Source organism: Rhizophagus irregularis, chromosome 7 (assembly GCF_026210795.1).
Source record: "Rhizophagus irregularis chromosome 7, complete sequence".
Lineage (NCBI taxonomy): Eukaryota > Fungi > Glomeromycota > Glomeromycetes > Glomerales > Glomeraceae > Rhizophagus > Rhizophagus irregularis.
Window position 1 is genome coordinate 3,515,295 of NC_089435.1, and position 22,181 is coordinate 3,537,475.

Below are 22,181 nucleotides of genomic sequence, written 5' to 3' on the forward strand. Positions count from 1 at the left end.
GGTGAAAAATGATGAGAGATAAAAAATAAAACAATGATCATGATAGGAGGTTGGGTAGCAAAAGATAATGGTAGGAAACCAAGTAAAAAATAAACCATTAAGTAAAAAAAAATGAAGTAAGAAACGAAATATAAGATAGAAACAAAATAAAATAAATAAATAAATAAATAAGAAATAAAAAACATACCTTTATTAATTGTAGAACCGAAAAAAACTAAAAGATCTAAAAAATGAAATAAAATTAGTGAAAAACGAAATACGAAACAGAAACAAAATAAAAAAAATAAAAATAAGAAACGAAATGTAAAGTGAAAAACAACTGAACCTTAATTGCAGAACCGGAAAGACTAAAAGACCTAAAAATAATGAAATAGAGTTAGTAGGAAACAAAATGTAAGGATGTAAGTTAGAAATAAAAAGAAAAAAAGAAAAATACCTCGAGACCGAAATAACCGAGAAAACGAACCTTGAACCTATAATGAAATGAGATTCTATAAACAAATAAATATGACAAATCTGCCGCATGATCGAAGACCCAGGCGATGTTTACCAATTCCCAATATAATTTATATCATTCTAATATTATAATTATAATTTAGCACATATTATTTTGTTAACTAATTATTACCTAAATTAAATTCCTAATTATAAACAAAAAACTTGCTGTAACCATCTTTAATTTACTTGGTATTACATTATAATACTAAAATTTTCTATTTAAACAAACTCATTGGTCCCGGTGCGGAGCAACGGGTAACTGCTAGTATATACTCAAACTTTCTCAATTTTCTCAAAACTCCTTGAAAAAATAGACTTTTAAAAATTCATTTTATCACTTTACAGATTTATATCCTACTCTGCGTTTTCTCGTGTTCTCGTGTTTACTTTCGAATAACTTTGTCTTTTATTTCAATAAGAGCGTCGCAACAGAAGGTGTAGAAATGTCATTTGAGGAGACCCGAGAGACCAGACGAATATCTACAATTAATCAGGTAAGCGACGTTTAATACTGTTTAAGAACAATAGTAATATGGCTAACGAGCGACTGCAACAGATCTGTGCGATAATTGATCAATTATTGGAGCGAAAACCAAAAGGTGATGTCGTCAAGGTCCCTCTTCCTAATGAACTAGATAGAACAGTGTTGGCGCGCCTATACTTGAAGCAATACATGCAAAATATAATGCTGACAGGGTTGGAAACGATTTATTTATTAAAGTAAGTTCAATTATAGCCTACACGCCCGTATATATCATTTATTAATCCTAGAAATTTTATATTTATAATTTAGTATGATGGATGTGCCAAGGAAGCTATCCATCGTCGACTAGCGAATTTGGCTGAAGCACACAATCCAGCCCGGTATGTAGTAAATCACGGAATATGTATTGTTAGAGGCATAGAACGTCGACCCGACGTTGGTGTGTGGCACACTCAACCGACGCGTAGACAATGCATTAAACCTATTATTTATAGGTGTCCTCCCCGACGTATGGGTAGATGTAATTGTATTAAATCTTTATTTAGGAAAAATGTAAATGGTTTGAGACTTATCAGATCTGAATTCTTGCATATATATAGAGATTAGGACCGAGCAAATGCAGTAAATAGGATTACCCATGCTCAACAACATTGGATTGGGATTGAATATATCGGCATTGCTATACCTGAATCCATTCGTCGAAACCCGAATCCCCAACAAGCTTCAGTTGCTGTAATTGCCCAAAACAACATCTCAAACCGACCTCTATATGCTATCCATTGGGACGCAAATAATAACCAAATTTATTATCCTTATAACTGGAATACACATCTATTACTTAGATGTGGATGGACACTTTGATTTTAACTTTGTTCTTAGAGAACTTTCGCGATAGATAGTTACTATTATACTCATTAAATATAACATAAATAGCTTTCATTGCATATGAATTACACAATAAAGTATCTCTAGAAACTCTTGAATTAGTAGGTCTGAAAAGTTATCCGTTATGTTTACAAATAAAATAAAAATCATAAATGCGAATTGATATTGATTGCTAAAAAGAAACGTTTTTATTACAAATAGCGTGTAGGTAAACACGCAAAAATACAAAAGTTAAAATGTGAAATATATAATAATTACTGCATTTACACCATGATAGATTTATGTAACACAAGACTTTTTTGGCTTTCCCATACTTTTTTAATATTTCCGGTATAATTAATTAAAAAAAGCAGATTAAAAATGCTGAAAACTGTAAAATTAAACCCGCGTGTACATGATGTATTTATTATATACATACCGATTAATTCTAGCAAAATTTATTGCGACGGGCAGAATTATGAGATGAAGGTCATTTCTGAAAAGGAAATAAACTCGGTTGGATCCAATATTACTATAAATGTGAAACCAAGAAAAAAATTTAAACCAGAAAAAATACGATACCATATTTGTAACCTGTCAGGTACCTGCTACAAGTTCTGCCGCAAATCCAGCGGTTATCTGCTGTGAATTCAGCCACAAATTCAGCAGGAATCTGCCGTGAAAAACGCAGATATCTGTCATGAAAGTAACAGGTACCTGCTGTGATAGCAGCAAAACTTTTGACCTGAACGGCTTGCCATAATCTCCTTACACAACGTCAATGAATGGCGCGTGACATTCGGAAAATCCATATATTTATTACAAGCACTAAAAATTCTTTGCTTAAATTATTAAATTTTCCAGGCTTAATAAATTTTTATTATTAAATAAATTTATCTATCACATTAAAAATAAAAATATCAGAATAATCAGATTGATTAGACTCAAACTCGACGTGCGTCAGTTATTTTATCCAATGATATATACCAATATTATTCTAGTGTATAACAAAAATGGTATAAAATTATTTTACAATATTACAATTTTTTTATAAATCATAATATTGAGATTTGATAAATAATTTATACCATTTGATTCATCTACAACCAATCTAATGAAAGTATATATAGAAATATAGTAACAAATTCTTTAGTTAAAATTATATTATTATTTCCCAGAATTGTGGAATGGAACATAAAATCTTGATTATGTAAGTGACAAATATATTAGTTTTACAAGAATAAAACGATCCCAACCCACACACAAACCCACACTCCCAACCCACGCTCCCAACCCACACTCAATTGCTAATAAAAAGGTGCCATTTTTATACTAATATTATTCAGTATTAGCAATTTTTTACATTAATTCGCAAAGTATAATAGTATACGTTTTTGAAATAAACGTTAAAAAAGTAAAGTTTCTTTGTAAAAGATAGTCAGAAAGAAATATAAAATTACAGTACGATAATTAACGTTAACGCTATCACGTGCAAGTGCATAACTCGGGCCAGTTTGTACGTAAGTCTCCCATAATTTTATTTGCTAATGACAATAAGTAACCCATCAGTTTTATAATGAGCCCATCAACTGAGCTTAAATATTAATTGGCTTGATTTTTCCAATCAGCCGATATGGTTAGTGTTTACTAACAGCAAAATACGGTATAGTATATTTTTAATTCATCACTCTTTTTCGCCTTTACCTTTTTAATCTTTTTCAAATTAGGAAATTAAAAATTATTAGCCAAATTTGTAACCTTGAACATGGGAATAGGAAGGTTCCACTTCAGTTCTACTTCGTTTTCTTGAAACCAGAGGTAGGGCATTAGAAACGTTAAGTAACGGTCATTTTATAATTCACGTTAATAATGTCGGTCTGATCTTTTTAATCAGTTTGGAGTTTTGTTCAGTTTGAACTTTTAAAATTGTTAAAGTTTCTGGATTGATCCAAACTCAGGAACTAGGGTATATATTTAGCATATTGGATTTAAAGTTGATAGCGCATTTTTTTAAAAAAAAAAGCTTTTTTGTAATTTGAATAGTATTAATATTATATTATAAATATATATATATTTTTGAATACAATTCCATAATGTTATTGGTATCTATCTTGGAGAACTATCGTTTGAATATTATTTTTCACACACAACCCATATGGTCTAATATCTTTTTCATTAGGTGTAACCCAATAATCTCCACCTTTATGTTTTTTAATCCCTACAGGATTAACTCTATTCTGAAAAACAGCTTTATATGAAATACCATTGTGTTCAAATTCTTTAGCATATCCTTCAGCTATCTCAATTATAGGAGTTGAATATATTCCTTTTCCATATGAAAAGCGTTTTCCTTTATCAAGACGATAACCTTCATCGGAAATAGGATTAAAACATTCTTGTTTTGTACCATGATAAGAAACCGGCCATTCATAAGGACTATCGCCAACGCAACCCAACCATTTATCATCATGACCGTATTTTTTTGAAACATTAAGGGCTATTCTCATCCATCCATTCGGTCTTCTATACAATACTCGCTTCCCACGATAATATTTTTTTCCGTTATCTTTTAAATTCGTGAAATCATAATCATATTTAGGATCTAAAAGATCTTCTGTGATAATGCAGTAATTTTTGATAGCACAGAAATCCATGTTAAAGTTCCCTCCCAATAGTCGAAGTGAAATATGTACATTATCACCTTGCTGAATGTTGTAAGATCTTAAAGTTCTATGATCTTCTAATCGTCTATTAGCAAATTCAAGGCGTATTAGTTTGATATCATATTCAAGCTTATCTTGAATAATATACTTCAATTCAAGAACAGTGTTATGTGTATCCACAAATATTGCCTGACTGTCTCCAGAAAGGTTTATGACAAAAATTTGAATAAGATTAGGGGTGGTGAAAGTAAGGTAAGTGTCTTCAACTTCATTAACTTCATTTTTAACATACATTAAAGAAATATTATGAATGAAATTAAGGTCTAAAATTTGTTCAGGTGAAATGGTGTATCCATTAGCTATACATTCATCATAAGTTTTTACAGGAATATCAAGTATAGAGGATATTGCAGAGGCAACAAGAGATAATTGGGACATTTTTTATTGTTTATCCTTTTTTTGCAGTTATCTTATTGTCCGGAGCGTAACAAAGAATATACTTTATATACTATATCATTTTTTTTTATTAATACGGTTCGTTTTTCATGTGAAAAAATTCACAAATAGTTCACATGGTCATGTGATATTTGAAGCAATTACATATTTACATGATTGAAAAATGTCACGAATAATCACGTGATCTTCTATCACCGGTCGTCAGTCGTCACCCTCCGTGTTCCATATTTCATAAGTATCTGAGGCAAAATCCTATTCGTCACGCAGTATCTGTCACATATGCGTCAGACGCATAATTCGCGAGATTTTGTGGCTATAAAAGCATTCTTTTTTGTCGCAATTGATATTTACCTTATTTCGCTGTCAAAAGGTTTACCACTGGTTTTTATACCGTACCGCACTGCACATAATACCCCAGGTATTATACAAAATACTGATTTAAAAATTATATAATACCCGTAGGTACTTAGATACCAGGTATTATATGAGGGGGATACATAATAATTTTAACCAGAATTAAGCTAAAGTTACTAGAATTAAAGGGGGGTACTAATTGAGAGTAAAAATTTTATTTCTAGTAAAATCCTGGGTCTTATAACGTGGGGGTACTAACTTTGGGAAACTACAGTCAAATCTCGATATACTGAACCCACGGTTTGGGAGTAAAAGTTCGATATATAGTAGAGTTCGGTAAAGCCAATTTTTATTATATACCGAACCCCTAAGTTTTTTCAGTGAAAGTTCGGTATATAAAGAAAATCACGTGATTAATATCCCAATTTCGGCCAGAATTAAGATGTCTTAATTTAGGCAAAAATTAAGTGGTTTTAATTCTGGCCGAAATTAATTAATTTCAGGCGAAATTGGCAAATCATGTGACTGAGTTCGGTATATCAAAAATTCTTTTACTATGTTTTATAATACGCGGTGAATCAATAAAAGTTCGGTATACGTTATACAAAGTTTATATGATGTTCGGTATATCAAGATGTTTTTAAATACTGGTTTTTAAAAAAAAAGTTCGGTAAGTCGAGAGTTCGTTACATCGTGGGTTCGTTGCATCGAGATCAGACTGTATAGGCAGTGCGGTACGGTATTATTTTCTTGAATGATGGAAGAACGTCCTATAGTCTTATGGGTGTAATGAAGACACCACATTGACAAATTTTTATTCAACATACTCTCCTTAAATCTGAAATTTTTAAAATTTATATATACCGGAACAGGACCCAGAAATATAAATATAGGGGTCAGGTGATGAAAAAAATTTTTTACTAGGAGCTGTACGCATTTTTTCAGGGCCGGAATTATGATAATGCCGGTCGGTTACTATAATAGGAAATAAAATTCTGACTGGCATTATCTAAAATTATCTAAAAAAGGAAAGATTTTCATGATCTTTTTAGGCAAACTCAAACCTGACCCTTATATATATATTTCTGGAACCTCGATATAACGGATCATAAGTAAAACCTTGATATAACGGAATTGACTAACGTATAATTAATTTACCCTCGATATGACAGAATTCTGATATAACGGATTTTTGACAAATTTTACTAATGGAATGGATGGTTCCATTATATAGAATTTCACTGTGTATATATTGACACTATTTATTTGGTTCTTTAGGGTTTCAATAGGGTTAGCCTTAAAATTTTACTCCTTAGTTTATTAAATTCTTTTGAATTTTACATAAGCTGTCAGGAAAAAACTTCATCACAACATTAAAAATGGAACTAATTTTATTATAGGTATTTTTATAGTGTTTTGCGCATCCTTCACAAAATACTTCTAGGAACAATTTTTCTCAAAAAATTTATCGACACACCCGGTATTTTATGCAAATGCATAGAAATAAAAACCTGTTTTATAATATAAATATTTGATTTATTTATACAGTATAAAAGTTAATGATTAATAATGTCTTTTAATTCGACCAGTTTTTCCATATCCTTCTTTGAAAAATATTTGTCCTTAAAAGTTTCTGGAACATTCGGATGTAATTTATGAATTGGTAAGAAATGGCCCATTTTAGGAAAATAGATTTTCTCTCTTTTAGATCGTATTAATCGAACATAATCCATTTTCTTTAAAATAAATTTAGAACATTGATTAGTAACCAACAATAATCATTAATTATAATTATAATTTCAATAAACATGTACCAAAATAATAGAATGAGGATTAGACTCAATTGAAGGTCGCCATTCTGTATAATTCGTGTTTGATGTAAATGGGAGTGTATATTCAATCCAACCTAATCCACTAAGTTTTAACACATCCTCATATTTTAGCACATGTTTTTGCGAAAAAATTTCAGCGTTCTGATATTTGAAGTAATATATTCATAAATACTTCAATATTAGTAAAACAAAAATAAAAGATTTTTCAACAGTTAACAAACTCACATCTTTTCCTTCTACAATTACAAATTTTATAAAACAATTTTTAGATAATATTTCTTTGACATTTATTTTCCAAGTTATGAAATATGAAGATATTTCATGAGTATCAGTAAGTTTGGGTAAACTTATAGGGAGTGATTCATCTTTAAAGGATAAGACCTGTCCCAATAAACTTTAGATGAAAAAATAATTAATTTCATTTCAAATAATTCTAATTGGTAAATAATTATAACACTGAAGAAATGAAGTTTACCTATTTGAATCACTTTCAAGAAATTGATAAAATTTACAGTTCAGATTTATAAGGTTTGAAACAAAAAAAACATTTTTCACTATAAAATAATAATTAAAATATGTGTTACTATATAATTAAATTGAAATAAGAGATTTAAATATCAATTATTACCTTTATACATATAAGTACTAAAATTGTCAACAATTCCAAGTTCCGTGAATTCATTATTACTAATTTCATAATAATCACACAAGTACGACCAAAAATCCGAATACTCTCGTAATAAATAAGTAAATGAAATATCATCATTATTTAATTCAAATAATCTATTTAAATCCAACATCGCTTCATCATATTTCTTTAATTTAATATATATTTTACACTTCATAAAAAGTAATGAATTATCATCATTAATATTAGGAATATTAAGATCATTGTCATCTGACAAATCTCTTAAATGATAAGTGATCATTTTTGATAAGTTATCATTGGGATCTAATTCTATGCATTTGTCAAAAGCTTTGAGGGCATTATTAACATTTTCCATAGTGTAATACGTTAATCCCTTATAATAATATGCTATACAACTTGAGGAATCTAATTTTATAACCCTTTTTAAATCCAACAAAGCATTATCATATTCTTGAAGAAGATAATAAGTAATAGCCCTTTTAATTATGACATGAGTATTTTCGGGATCTATATTATACGCTTTTGTAAAGTAAATTATTGATTCGTCATATCTTTTTAAATTATTAAGAATTTCTCCATAGTAGCATAAAATTAATGAATCATTCTGTTTAATAATAGCTAACAATTTATTCAACATATCTAAAGCATTCAAATAATTTTCTTGATTTGCATAAATATATGCGCAATTTTTAAGACATAAATAATTGGATGGATTATCTTTCAATGTAATATTATAATTTTTTAACGCACAATTATAATCATTATCTTTTTCTTGGTGCTTTTCTTGATTTTCTGCTTTAAGGAAATAACTATTACCTAATATTATGGATACATTATTTTTGAACTTATAATTTATTGAAGTATTTAAATCAAATATTGCAAGTTCGTATTGACCTTGTCTGAAAAAAATTTCCCCACGAATGTAATATGCTATTGGATTTTTTTTCTTTAATTTAATAGCTTCGTTTAAATATAAATTTGCTTTTTCATAATAATGAATATTTCTATAAGCATAAGCCAAAATGCATCTCATGGTGTAAGTTTTGGGGAATTTCTCTACATACTCTTTACATTTTAATATAGCCTGCTCGTAATTTTTTTCTTCTAATTCTTTTATAACATTCTGATATGCTGGGTTTTGCTTTTTTGATTGAAACATTAGTTGTAATAATCTTGAATTTAATTTAATTTCTTTAATTTCTCTAATAACTTTCATTTTTTTATTTAGCATAATGTCAGCTTCTTCCTCGTCAGCAGAATTGTCAGAATTGGTATTATCATGATTACTATCCGATTCTATTGAAGGTAAAATGAATCCAGCTTCAAAAAAATATGAGTATAGATTTTTATAAATAACTTGCTGTGATAGATATCTAATATCATTTTCTTCAATTATTTCTCGGCATTCAGGACATTTAAGATCTTTAGAATTATTATTTTGTTTAAACTTATTCAAGTTATTTAATGAAATCATATGTTGACATTTTAAAAAACACAATTGGTCTGTTGGTTCCTTGCTAATTGAACAAGTCATTTCAATTGCAATAAAATCTAAAATGTTAATATCATTTTTCTTTTGCTCTTGTTTGGGAACATTTTGTTCTAAACTTTTTCCTTTCTCTTTTTTCATCTTATCATTTAAGATATTAAAATCTTTAAAGCATTTTTCTTTAATAAATTTTAATAATATTTGAAATTTTTCTGAAGAATCCGTTACATTAATTTTATTTAATTTTTGAATATATTGATCAAGATCATGTTCTATCATTGAAAATAATTCATTATTAATGTTATGTAAATGTAATAATATTTCAATTGCTTTAAATTGAATAAAGTCATTTGGAGCTCTATTAAGTGATTCTATTGCTAAATAATAACAAAGACCATATGTAGATTTTCGGGTAGATTTTTGAATAAGATTTTGTGCAAGATCCAACAATCCAAACCATAATGTATCTGGTAATGTGAGGATTTCATTTTTTGTAGGTTCATTTAAGAGACTATCACTATCTTCTAATTCTTTAGATAATTTAATTAATACTTCATCAAATTCAGTTTGAGAATCTAAAATATACTTATTGGTCCACTCTCTTTCCAAGTAGTTCCAAAGATATTCCATTAAAATCATTTCACCAAATTTTCTACTAATAATTTTTTCGCTACCTTCAGACCAATTAAAAAGATTATGTTGAATTGTTAACATGATTTTCCAATCAACGTAATAAGATGCTACTGAATATTTAAAACTTATACTTTGACATAATTGAGTAAGCATTAACAAAAAGTTATTATCATTCGATATAGTTACTTTTGATGGTATAATATTCAGAGTATTTCTTAACAAATCTTTGACTCTTCTTAAAAGTTCTTGAAATGCAATACTGTTATGATGTAAACTATGAAGTGTATCTCGCAAGTGAATCAATAAAAAATCAATATTATAATTACGCATAACTTGATTTTGAGTAACTTGTGTTATATTGTGATAAATTTCAGCAAATTTTGATAAAGAATCATATAATTCATCTCGTAAAACTTTTTTAAGAACTATTGGTGAAAAACATATTCGTTCTAAAACTATTATCCAAGTTCGTAGATGTAACTCTAATCTTGGTGCGCATTCTTTTGAATAATTATTAAATGAAATAGGATCAGATAATGCTTTAAGTGAATTTATTAAGGTTTGAGAAAAAAATGAGATCTGTAAATTTTCAAAAAGGGATTTTAGAGCATATAAATATTTTGTTTCAGTTAATGCCTTTATAAGTTTTTCTACTTTTTCATCTGGTGTAATAAATCCATCCTCTTCTAATTTGAGATTAATATCCATTGATGATTCTGTCGTCGCACTTGATGGAATGTCTTCAATTTCCTCTTCATAATCACTATTTAAGAATGAAATAACATTATCCAACTTTAAATCATAATTACTATCAATAGTTATCCCTCTGATTGATTTCGAACTTGATTGACTTTTTTCTGACGAACAGCATTCCTTCTCTTCTTCAATATCATCATCCGGTTCGGACGAGATCATCGCTTTAAGAATTAAAGCAACTCCTTGAGTATCTGGACGCTCATTCGGCTCATATTTCCAGCAATCTAAAAAAAAAAAATATTTTTTTTTAGCTATTTTTAATATTAATTTAATATATTAGATTTTTTGTTTATTACCTTTATATAATTTACTATATTCACTAGGCGTTCCATCAATAATATCTTCTCTTTTACCATCTAATATGGAAAACATTAAGCATGCATCATACTTTATACCTTTAGTAGAGAAAGGTTGATATCCACTCGAGATTTGCCACATTAAAACTCCAATGCTATATACATCAGATTTTTTATTTAACTTATAATTTTCATCTTTGAATTTTTTTGGGTCTATATAAGGTATTATACCAAGTATTTGTGACGTACTACTTGATGCTTCAGCAATTTTTTTTGATAAACCAAAATCCGCTAATTTGATATTTTTCTGATGTACGAGTATATTGTTTTCATGCTTTAATTACGAAAAAAAATGGAATATCAATCTTTATTATAGTAATTCATTAATAAAAAAAAAATGAATAAGAATAAATGTAATTACCAGATCACGATGAATAATATCATTATCATGTAAATATTCTATAGCACTTGCCAATTGCCATGCTAAACGAAATTTGTCATTCCAATCAAGTTCATTAAAATGGTTTTTTAAATAAGTATTTAATGTACCACCGTTAGCATATTCTAAGACTAAGGAATAATTTTTTATTTGATTGTTTATATCTGAAAATATATATATATAGAAAATTGTTTATGAATTATTATAGGGTAAGAGAGATATTCAAATATCATTTATAATTATTTAAATGCTTTCACCTTCTGTAACTTTTGTTATTCCATATAAACGTATGATATTATCATGGTCATCAACACACCTATGCAATTTTAACTTTTGAATAACATACAGTAATATGAGTATTATATATGCAATATAATTAATTATAAAGCATTGAACATTATATATATACATATATGTATATAATTTAATCAAAATATTTTTAAATAATAATAACAAAAAAGTTCTTTTCGTACCTCTTTGACAACTTCTTTAAGAGTAAGTTCATCATTATTAAAAAATTTTAAAGCGAAAATACGATCAGAATTTTTCCAATTAACACGATAAACTTTCCCGAATGAACCTTTTCCTATTCGTTGAATACTTTTGAATTCAGAATATTCATAAAATTTAATATATTCTTCGGTAATTAACTTATCCAACCAGTTTATATAATAATTTAAATCTTGTACTTTGGTTTTATCTGACATTTTCTATATTTAATTATTTTTTTTTAGGAAAAAGGAAAAAAAAACCAAAATTGAAACGTATTTTGAAGTTATTTTATATTTACAATGATTGCAAGTTCGTACGTGTGTTACAACGGAATGGATGGATAAACATCCGGCAGCCAAAATAGTTAAATTTTTTGGTAATACACTGAAACAGCCTATACAATATTTTCGTGCAGATCATAACATTTTTGTTAATTGATTGTAATTAATCCAATTAATTTATTTAAATTTTGCAAAGTCCAAATGATATTATTAATACTAGAGACATAGGAATTTATGACCGAAACTAGCACGTGACTTTTGGCCCGCATTACAGAGTTATGCACTAACACGTGAACATGTGATCATGCGATATTTTTGAGTAATATGATCTAGCAAATTTTTGTTACACAATAACGTCAATGGACGGCGTTAGTGCAATGCTGAAATTCCTTATATTTATTACAAGCACTAAAAATTTTTATTTTATTTTTTTTTTTAAAAAAATGACTTGTCGACTTTCATCTGATTGCTTAAATGAAATTCTTGAATATTTAGAGGAGGATAGAACCACTTTACATTCATGTTTGTTGGTTAATCGTTCTTGGTGTAGAATTTCTGTTAGAATTCTATGGAGAGAGTTTTGCGATTATCATGGAGTTATTTATGAACAACGACAAGCATCATCAATTCTTAGTACATTAATTGCTTGTCTTCCTAATGAATCAAAAGAACTCTTGAAAAAAAATAAAATATTCATTTCAACACCTACTTCAAATCCACCACTGTTTAATTATGCAGGATTTTGCAGAGATCTTTCAATTAGTAGGATTGAAATGTTAGTTTCTACTGTCTTTGAAGATAAACCATCTGATAATTCATTTTTACTTATAGTGAAAAATCTGTTTTTACCATTCAGAGAAAAAAGAAAAATAAAAAAAACTATTTTAGTTGTAAATGAAATTATCAAAATGTTAGCAAACCAAATTTTTTCTTTGAGAAAATTGGTTTTTAGATATCTTCATCATTATAATCTTGATAATTCTTTCCCTTATTTTCCTGATTATTTTCCTGGTGCAAGAAATCTTTCAGAATTACAATGCAGTACACATATTCCTTCTAATTTTTTTTATCAGCTGTCACAAATATGTCATAATTTACAATCAATTTTAATATATTTTTATTATGATGTTCCAGATGAGTTAAAAGAATTAATTTATTTACAGAATAATTTAAAAAATTTAACTTTAGTAATTTATAATTCAAATTGGACAAATATTATACCAGCTTTAATAAGTTGCTCTCATACAGTAACAAAATTTAAACTTTATGGTCTTATTAATAATATACCATTATCATTTATTAGTTCATTCACAAATTTACAAGAATCTATATTTTCATTCTTTGATGGAGTAGTAGTTATAGATTTTACAGATTTACTATATGCTAATTTTCCTAAATTACAAATTTTAAAATTTCCTGATTCAAGTCCAAAACCTGAACATGTAACGAAATTTTTAGAAAATAATGGAAAAAATCTTAAAAAATTTTATATCTCTGAAAATAATAGAATATTAAGTTTATCTGTTGCTAATTTTTGTCCAAACCTTAGAAGTCTTTTCATAATATTTAGTGAAATAGATATATTAAGAACTATACTTATTAGTTGTCTATACTTAGAAAGCATTACAATTTGGTGTGGTAAAAGTTATCATGAATATTTATCTGAAAAAGAAGTACTAGAAACTATTGCAAACCATTCACCTAATAATTTTTATGAATTAAAAATACGTGAATTTTTCGATTCAGATGTATTACCAGAAGATTTGGAATCATTTTTTATAAGTTGGAATAATAGAACACCAAAAAAATTACTTTCTTTAATTATTTTTGACGTTAATAATAACAATTATAACAGATCTTGTTTAGAAAATGAAGAAAATAGAAAGATAATGGAAAAATATGAAAATTTAGGTATTGTTAAATTTGGAACTAAAAGTTATTATGATGAATTTGTAGATCAAGGTTCATTTTTTTCATTATAATTGATTTTTTTTTTATGTATTTTATTCGTTTCTGTAATATTTTTTGGTGTAGTATCAGTAATATTTTTTATTAAAATTTTAAGATGTCACATATACCTTTTATTATTATCATTTGTTGTTTTACTTCTAAACTCAGAAAACTGAACCTTTATAAAATGGAATTACATACTATGCTATTAAGATTGTGTTAAATAACGTTAATTATTTTATCGTTTATAGATTGTTTTATTCAATGATAACGATAATTAATAAATGTATCATTTAATACTAAAGTTTACACAGAAGTCTATGCTAACATCTATACTACTCTGAGAAGCGTTCAAAAACTGATCATATCCAGTATCCCAAACTCGAAACCCAAAATCTATGAAAAAAAAAGAAGCGAAAATGTCAGAAAATGTTTCAAGTAAATAACATTTACAAAGCTTTGCAAAATTACGAAACTTACCAATATCCAATATCCCACAACCAAAAATTCCAAATCCTACAAAAAAAAATGAAAGAATTATTTCTTTTAATAAAAAAAGATAGACGAAGTTTCGTACCTTCAGAACTTAACGTTTTCAGATCTCCTGAACCCAAATTCTGATGCCTGCAATAAAATAAAAGAAAAAAACATTAAAAAAATAAATAAACTAATTTTATAATAAGTGTTGTGATACTTTATTATTTTGGCATTTTCAAAATTCTGAACCCGAAATCTACAAAAAAAAGAAAAAATAAAAATCAAGGACCAAAGTTAAATCTACTACAAAAAGAAACGTTATTAAGCATTTCTTTAAAAAAGAAAACAAAAACATTAAATTTCTTGATAAAATTTACCATTAACTCTCCAATCGATGCAATAATGAAAGTAATGAAAGAAACATTATTTAACGTTTCTATAAAGAATAGAATAAAAAATGGTAATTTTCACAACGAACCACTTTTACTCTTCAATTGATACTTCGGTACTATTTCATATGTGAATGCTTTCACAGGATCTAAAGTTAGTATAACATTTTTAAGAACAATTTTGGAAGAATTTTGAAACAATTTTGGAAATTTACTCAGGCTTTCATAATCGAAGCCGGCATTGGAATTTTATAAAAAATAAAAAAATTGTTTGCAAACGTTCCTTTAAAGTTATTGCCAAAGGGAATTTTAGTACGTTATTTAAAGCAAACTTCAAATAACCAAAAGAAAACAGACGTAACTATATCATCCGAAATGGCGTCAGAACGGAACGTTTAACTGAAGACCTACAATATAAAGAGAATAAGTAGTAAAATTTCTTTAAAGAAGTTTCAATATTACCTGGGTTTCGAAGCTTATAACAAGACTGGGAGTCTTACAAAAAGAAAAAAAGTAAAATAGATTTTAAATGATTATCGATTGATCAACATTATCTGATCGGTCTGTCAGTGACATATTAATTAAAAAAAAATCTCATTCTTCGATATATATTTCCTGTGAGTATTCTGCCAGCGTAATTATCGCAATCGGTTTCTCTACACTAAGTTCCTACTTGGTTATCATGATCACACTCCTCAACGAAGCCAATATCTTTTCTGAGGATATAGATAGTATAGAAATAACCAAAAAATAAAATAGTAAAATAAATTTCTTTTTTTTTTTGTTTTTCGTAATAAACGGCTAAAGATTATTTTCTTTATCTCTCTCTCCCAAGTTTAATTTATAACGAATAGAATTTTCAAAATGCGAAATAATTGATAATAAAAGTTATAGGCGAATTGATTATGACCAAGGTGTAGAAATTTTTTGGTATTTTGCCGAGATTTGCTGCATTTTTTTTCTCCAGGAAGCTATAAACCTTACATGTATTACAGAAGTTAAAGTATGAGGTGTTTGATAATAATAATCTACTACTCTATAGCCATTAAAAAAAAATGAACATTTCGTGACGTTAACAATATAACAAACATAAATGCAACACCGTACAATAAATAATGAATATTATTTAATAGAAATATTATTGAAATTTCTTAAATCTAAAAAATATAAGATGAATAAAATAAAATATATTTTTGCTTGAGCTCATAACAGAAACAACTTATAAAAAAAAACATCAATAATAAAAATAATAGTGTAATTCTTCATCCTTTATACACTCAATCCTAGATTTAATAATACCCAATTTTTCATATTTTTCAATTATTTTCAAATTTTGATCATAATAATTTAACTCATAACTATACTTATGTTTCAGATCATTAATAATATCCTCATCAATCTCATAATAATCAATCATATTGTCAAAAATATAATAATTTGAACTAATATAATACACCCCTTCATATATATTATACTTAATATACTTCTCATACTCTTCATACTCACTAATAATATTACTCTGTCTAATAAACATTAATTTAAGTAATTTTTCTGGTTTTTTATTCTTCCAGCTTATAAGAAATGATTCTAAATCTACTGGATATATCAAGTATAAATTTGAATTATATAATATTAATTCACAAAAATATTTTGATGCCCAAGTTTCAATAAATTCAAATATCGTCCCAGCTATACTTTTTTCCTCACACCAAATGCTAATGAATTCTAAATATTGACACTTAATAAATATAATTCTTAATACATATGATTCACCAGGATTAATTCTTACACTAAGTCTTTTAAGATTTGGACAAAAATTTGCAATAGATAAAATTAAATTTTTATTTAATAAGCCTTTCAAGCCTTTCAAGCCATTCATATTTAATCCAGTATTAAATTTCCCTTCATAGTATATCCCTTCACATATATAAATATTTGTAAGATTTTTTCCATTAGTTTCTAAAAATTTCATTAAATATTCAGGATTTGGACATAGATAAGGAATTTTTAAAGTTTGTAATTTAGGAAAATTAACATATTGTAACTTTTCAAAATCTTTAGTATTAGCATATGGTATAAGAATTGAGAATGAAAATATAAATTCTTGTAAATTTGTAAATAAACTTATGAATGAAAATGGTAAATTATCATTATTATCATCACTATAAAGAGATAATTTTATCAATGTATTAGAATGTTTAGCTAAAGAAGGTATAATATTTTCCCAACTAGTATCAGAACGAACTTTTAAAGTTAAACTTTTTAAATTATTCTGTAAAGAAATTAATTCTTTTAACTTATTTGAAACATCATTTTCAAATGATATAGAAATTGATTGTAAATTATGACATATCTGGGATAACTGATGAAAAAAATCAGAAGAAAGATTTGAATTGCAATGAAATTCTGAAAGATTTCTTGTTCCGGAAAAAGGGAAAGAAAAATTCCCATTAATTGGATAATAGTAATAAGGATCATGATAAGTCAATATTTTCAAAGAAGCTTGATTCATGAACATCTTGACAATTTCTTTCGTGACTAGATAATAACTATCACATAACCTACTACTACTATGCGGATTAAGAGATAGTGTATTTATAAGAGCTTCATTAACTATCCTGTCAATATCAGAAATCGAAAGGATTTTGCAAAATGCTGCATAATTAAACAAAGGTGACTTTGAAGTAGGTGTTGAAACAAAAATCTCATTTTTATTTAAGAATTCTTTTGATTCATTGGGAAGACAAGCAATTATTGTATTGAAAAATGATAATGATGAACCATTATTGCTTTTGTAGCTACTAATATCCCTCCACAAAATTCTAACAGAAATTTCACACAAGAGACGATTAACTAATAAACATGAATGTAAAGTAGTTTTATCTTTCTCCAGATATTCGATAATTTCATGTAAACAGTCGAAAGGAAGTGTTGTAAGTTGACAAGTCATTTTATTTTATAAAAAATATATATCGGTAGAGCAAATGGGAATATTATTGATTTTAAATTGAAAACCACATTGGCTCATTGTGCGAATAAATATATCATTTATGATGTAATTTGGCCCAAAATAACCTGATTTCTAACGCCGCATTGTGTAACATTCGAGCTTTTTTCAGATGTTGATCAATTTTGACATATGATTCGTAAAACTGAAAAATTATGATCGATTCTGTGCGACCTAGGTCGGTATGTGAAATTGATGCGACATCCAAAAAATGGTAGCCGGAATTAGGGTTAGGATTAGAGTTAGGTTTAGGGTAAGGGAATTTGGTTAGGAATTTGTCACGTAGCGTCGTCACATCCTAGCTGTTCTTCAATTTTATAATTATTCTGTGGACCTAGAATTTTTTTATATGGTAAAACTCTAATTGCCGCCCATTAATTGTCACATCCATAATATTATAAATATTATATGTAACCCGGCAAAATAAATCCGGCTACCATTTTTTGAAGGCGGCGCTAGGGGTTACAAGATTATAATCACATGTGAGTTGGTGTTACATTAAAGTATATTTAAAAACCATAAAATGACATCACATCACATCAACTCACAACTTTCTTAAACTACAAGAATAAATCGTAAATATGTCTGAGTCTCTTTCCCGTTCTCTTTTTCCTCAATTTACGGAAGAAGTACTAGAAGGGGCAAGGAAAATATCTTTGAAATGTCCCGTGAATTAAATACAATAAGTGGGTTGAGGTCGGAAGACCATATGAAGAACACGAAGAAGTGCTAATGAATCTGAAATTCGAAAATGGATCATCTCAAACAAGATCAGTTGGTAAGTCCACTACTTCATTTTCATGTATATGATTGGTTATGTAGTAAAACTTATAAAATTCTTTTTTAAGAAACCAGACAACATGTTAACAGAAGACAAACTCGGAAATGGAATTAGCACTCGCAGAAATTCCGGGGGCAAATCGACAAACCGGGAAAACAAGCAATGGAACTCTTTCCACAATAAGAACCCAAACCACCGCCTGTAAGGAAGGTAAATATTGCAGCCAAGATTCTGGACCAGAGAAATTAACAAAGTACACGAATCAGATGCATCGAGATCTACAAAAAGACAATATTCTTAATGATGTAATTTGCCATAATACTGTATTATTGGGGTAGTTAGGGAATTTTAAATTTAATAAAAAAAGTGGTACCACATATATATATATATAAATCATTACTTAATGTTAAGACACAGGGGTCAGGTGCTTGGCATATTTCTCTTATCCATGGTTCCTATACACAATTTCTTAACATATTCTTTACTAATAAGATCTCTAGCAATAAGCCTTAAAGAATTATAATATTTTTTTTTAATACCGTAGTATGAATCGCAATATGTAATTTTTTTTATACAAATAATAAACCAAAGACGCGTTTTTACATGGCTATATATTTTGTCGTATGATGTAGCGAGTGTGGGTTTGTGGGCATTATTTTTCGTTGCAGCCAATATAGAACACGAAATATACAATGTAATTCTTCAGAAATATCTTGTCAAGATGATTGGTGATCTTTGAATGGTGTTAGACTTTATTAATTGATCGATTTCCGCGACGAAAAATCATTTTTTTACGTAATGATCTATTCCAATTTGTGCTTACCACAAAAAATATACAATAAAAGGTTGAAACACTAGTTAATGATCCATTTATCCGATTTGTGCATAATTTAGCGAAACAAATAAATCTTAGCAATCCTATGAAAATTTCGGACATATTATTCTTGTTAAATATGATCATCCGAGAGAAAATTGTGATCTCCAGCATATATTTTGTTTAATTATTTTTTATTTCCACAAATTCAATGTATCGCAAGAATTTCGTTTTTTCTTATTTACTTTGCGAACGTAATAAAATCCAACTAACGTGATAAACACCTAATTATCATCATTGTCAAATATATAGTAGAATTTCCTGATTCTAAGAATACATAGAGTTCTATGAATTCTAAGATTTTTTTCTCATGTATATATAGATTATATATCTATAGAAAAATGAGTAACTCGTTATTTCCATCTTTTAACACATACTACACAACACAACTTAACCAACTTTCACGTTCTATTAAAATGATATATGACGAAGTCTCAAAACTCGGAAATATCCACTAACAATAGAAGAGGTGAGTGGTATTCATCCTGAATTGGAAGAACTATTGAATCAGAGGTAGTCAATTACACAAAGAAAAAGGATCATCAACGACCGAGAACAACGCCAGGTGGTATTGATGTTACTAACAGGTTAGTTTTATTCGAACAGACTCTTTCTGAACGAGAAAGGAAATAACTGACCGTGAAAAACCGTCATACCAATGTGAAGAAGAATATGCGAAGAAATTGGAACGGGCAAAATTAGAAAATCAGAAAATAATAACCAATCAAATCAAAATGGAAAACGATGCTTATCTTAGTGCTGAATCCTAACGTTTGCAAGATGAACAAGAGAGATTTGCGGATGGTTTACGTTCATTAAAGAAGAATCTGAGGGAGCAATATAATATCAAAATGTAACGTGAAACTGTCATGAATAAACCATAGAAGAGAAAGACAAAAAAATCGCTCAATTATTATCTGTGTTTAGTCATAATATATTTGTTTTCGATGATATAAAGTATAAATGTTTGTCTAATTTTATTGCAACGAACTCTTGATAGTATTAAATAATACATCATAAAAGGCGAAAAATATTCGCTGCAGATTTAATAGCTGTGCAATACATTAAAAATGCGTTAAATTTATTACCAAATTAATTTTTAAAACAAGAAAGTTGTGAGAAATTAACTGAACTACACAACCGTGATATGATACAACCCGCTCTTTAAAAATATGATCGATTTCATTTGAATTTCTTCCTGAACTTCTAATTTTTTGCTATATATAAGAAATGGCAACTCCGATAATATATGAATATATTCAGTGGTTTTTCTTACTTAGTTAAATGAGTTAAATTACGAAAAAAAATCAAATGGGAATGGATCTGGAACTTGTACCTTCAAATTTTCTATTGGTTTAAGGATATTACTTGCGCTCTCTCTTTTCATCAATCAACTTACATAAAACCAGAAATAAATATTTGATATAAATCTGGATTCTGTCGTCTTGTATATTATTTATCACACAAATTCCGTAGCTTTATGGTAAATTTTAAAAAATGTCGTGTTCATGGCCGTGCGGAAGGTCTTTTTTTGATAACATTCATACAGCATTCTCTAGTTTAACAGATTTTTCTGGTTACAACGAATGCATTTTTCGGTAGGTGTATTTCAATTCGTTTATTAGTTCTAAGGATAAAATCTATATGTACTTACAAAATCTGAAAATTTATGGAAGTACAAATCATATTACTCATCTGGCGCTCGCTCGTTCACTTGACGATTGCGGACTGTCTTTTTTTACTTGATTATAAATGGTGATTCTGATATTAAACAACGAGGAACTGATTAGGAAACAATTTAATATTTGCGAAAAAATTTTTTCTCTGAGAAAGAAAATATTTAATCGACAGATATGAAATTTTTTTTTTTTCTTTTTCGGTTAGTTTTTTTCCAAACTGAAAATTTTTTTTCCCTCTTCTTTTTTCAGGTTGGTTTTTTTTAAACCGAATGAATTTTTTGTTTTTTTTTCTTTTTTCACCATTTAGATAGGTTCTTTTTTACTTTTTTTTGCTGATTTTTTTTCCGCTTAATAATTTAATATAATAATACTTATTTTTATTAATGTTAATAAAAAAAATCTATATAATATTGCTGCCATACTTCTTTAATATAAAAATAGAAATACAAATTTTTCTAATAATATTGTTAATACTAAATCCACATGACACTACTTCATAATATCAAAATTATCATATCAAGAATTTATTAATATAGAATGTAAATATAATTTGTATTTAATAATATAATAAATTATATCATTTCAATATTGTGAAATATTAACAAATTATAAATAATGTAATATCGAATAAATATATATCTGAAATTTTTTTTTATGTTGATTTAACTCATTAATCCTATTAATCCTATTTGCAACGCAACAGGTTATAGTTAGTTATTCCGGCGACCTTATAGTGAAACTTACAATGCGAAGGAACAAAAACCATGGAAGACGCATATCTCTAATTTCTTTATTCTAATTAAATAGATAAAATTATTATAAAAGTAAATCAATGATA

General features: G+C 27.6%; 6 protein-coding genes across 6 annotated transcripts; 2 read left to right on the top strand and 4 right to left on the bottom strand.

Moving 5' to 3' along the window:
• Positions 1-941: 941 nt before the first annotated feature.
• OCT59_027525 (uncharacterized protein) lies at positions 942-1,843 on the top strand (the record flags this gene model as incomplete). Its single annotated transcript, XM_066137037.1, has 4 exons — positions 942-992; positions 1,138-1,218; positions 1,292-1,534; positions 1,589-1,843. The coding sequence occupies 4 exons, from the start codon at positions 942-944 to the stop codon at positions 1,841-1,843; spliced, it is 630 nt and encodes a 209-aa protein (XP_065993464.1).
• A 2,029-nt stretch (positions 1,844-3,872) lies between these two features.
• Positions 3,873-4,988, bottom strand: OCT59_027526 (uncharacterized protein). The gene has a single exon (XM_066137038.1). The coding sequence runs from the start codon at positions 4,945-4,947 to the stop codon at positions 3,943-3,945; it is 1,005 nt and encodes a 334-aa protein (XP_065993465.1). The 5' UTR covers positions 4,948-4,988; the 3' UTR covers positions 3,873-3,942.
• A 1,887-nt stretch (positions 4,989-6,875) lies between these two features.
• On the bottom strand, positions 6,876-12,144 carry OCT59_027527 (uncharacterized protein; the record flags this gene model as incomplete). The annotated part of the gene is made up of 9 exons (XM_025317803.2): positions 11,887-12,144; positions 11,671-11,743; positions 11,396-11,577; positions 10,975-11,308; positions 7,780-10,902; positions 7,627-7,705; positions 7,377-7,545; positions 7,134-7,292; positions 6,876-7,055 (listed from the first exon to the last, which is right to left on the bottom strand). Exons 1-9 carry the CDS (start codon positions 12,118-12,120, stop codon positions 6,876-6,878), a joined length of 4,533 nt encoding a protein of 1,510 aa, XP_025177576.2. The 5' UTR covers positions 12,121-12,144.
• A 485-nt stretch (positions 12,145-12,629) lies between these two features.
• Positions 12,630-14,168, top strand: OCT59_027528 (uncharacterized protein; the record flags this gene model as incomplete). The annotated part of the gene is made up of 1 exon (XM_066137039.1): positions 12,630-14,168. The coding sequence occupies one exon, from the start codon at positions 12,630-12,632 to the stop codon at positions 14,166-14,168; it is 1,539 nt and encodes a 512-aa protein (XP_065993466.1).
• Positions 14,169-14,425: 257 nt separating this feature from the next.
• On the bottom strand, positions 14,426-14,993 carry OCT59_027529 (uncharacterized protein; the record flags this gene model as incomplete). The annotated part of the gene is made up of 5 exons (XM_066137040.1): positions 14,426-14,532; positions 14,617-14,652; positions 14,714-14,760; positions 14,831-14,856; positions 14,991-14,993. The coding sequence occupies 5 exons, from the start codon at positions 14,991-14,993 to the stop codon at positions 14,426-14,428; spliced, it is 219 nt and encodes a 72-aa protein (XP_065993467.1).
• A 1,129-nt stretch (positions 14,994-16,122) lies between these two features.
• OCT59_027530 (uncharacterized protein) lies at positions 16,123-17,952 on the bottom strand (the record flags this gene model as incomplete). Its single annotated transcript, XM_066137041.1, has 1 exon — positions 16,123-17,952. The coding sequence occupies one exon, from the start codon at positions 17,950-17,952 to the stop codon at positions 16,237-16,239; it is 1,716 nt and encodes a 571-aa protein (XP_065993468.1). The 3' UTR covers positions 16,123-16,236.
• Between the last annotated feature and the right edge of the window lie 4,229 nt (positions 17,953-22,181).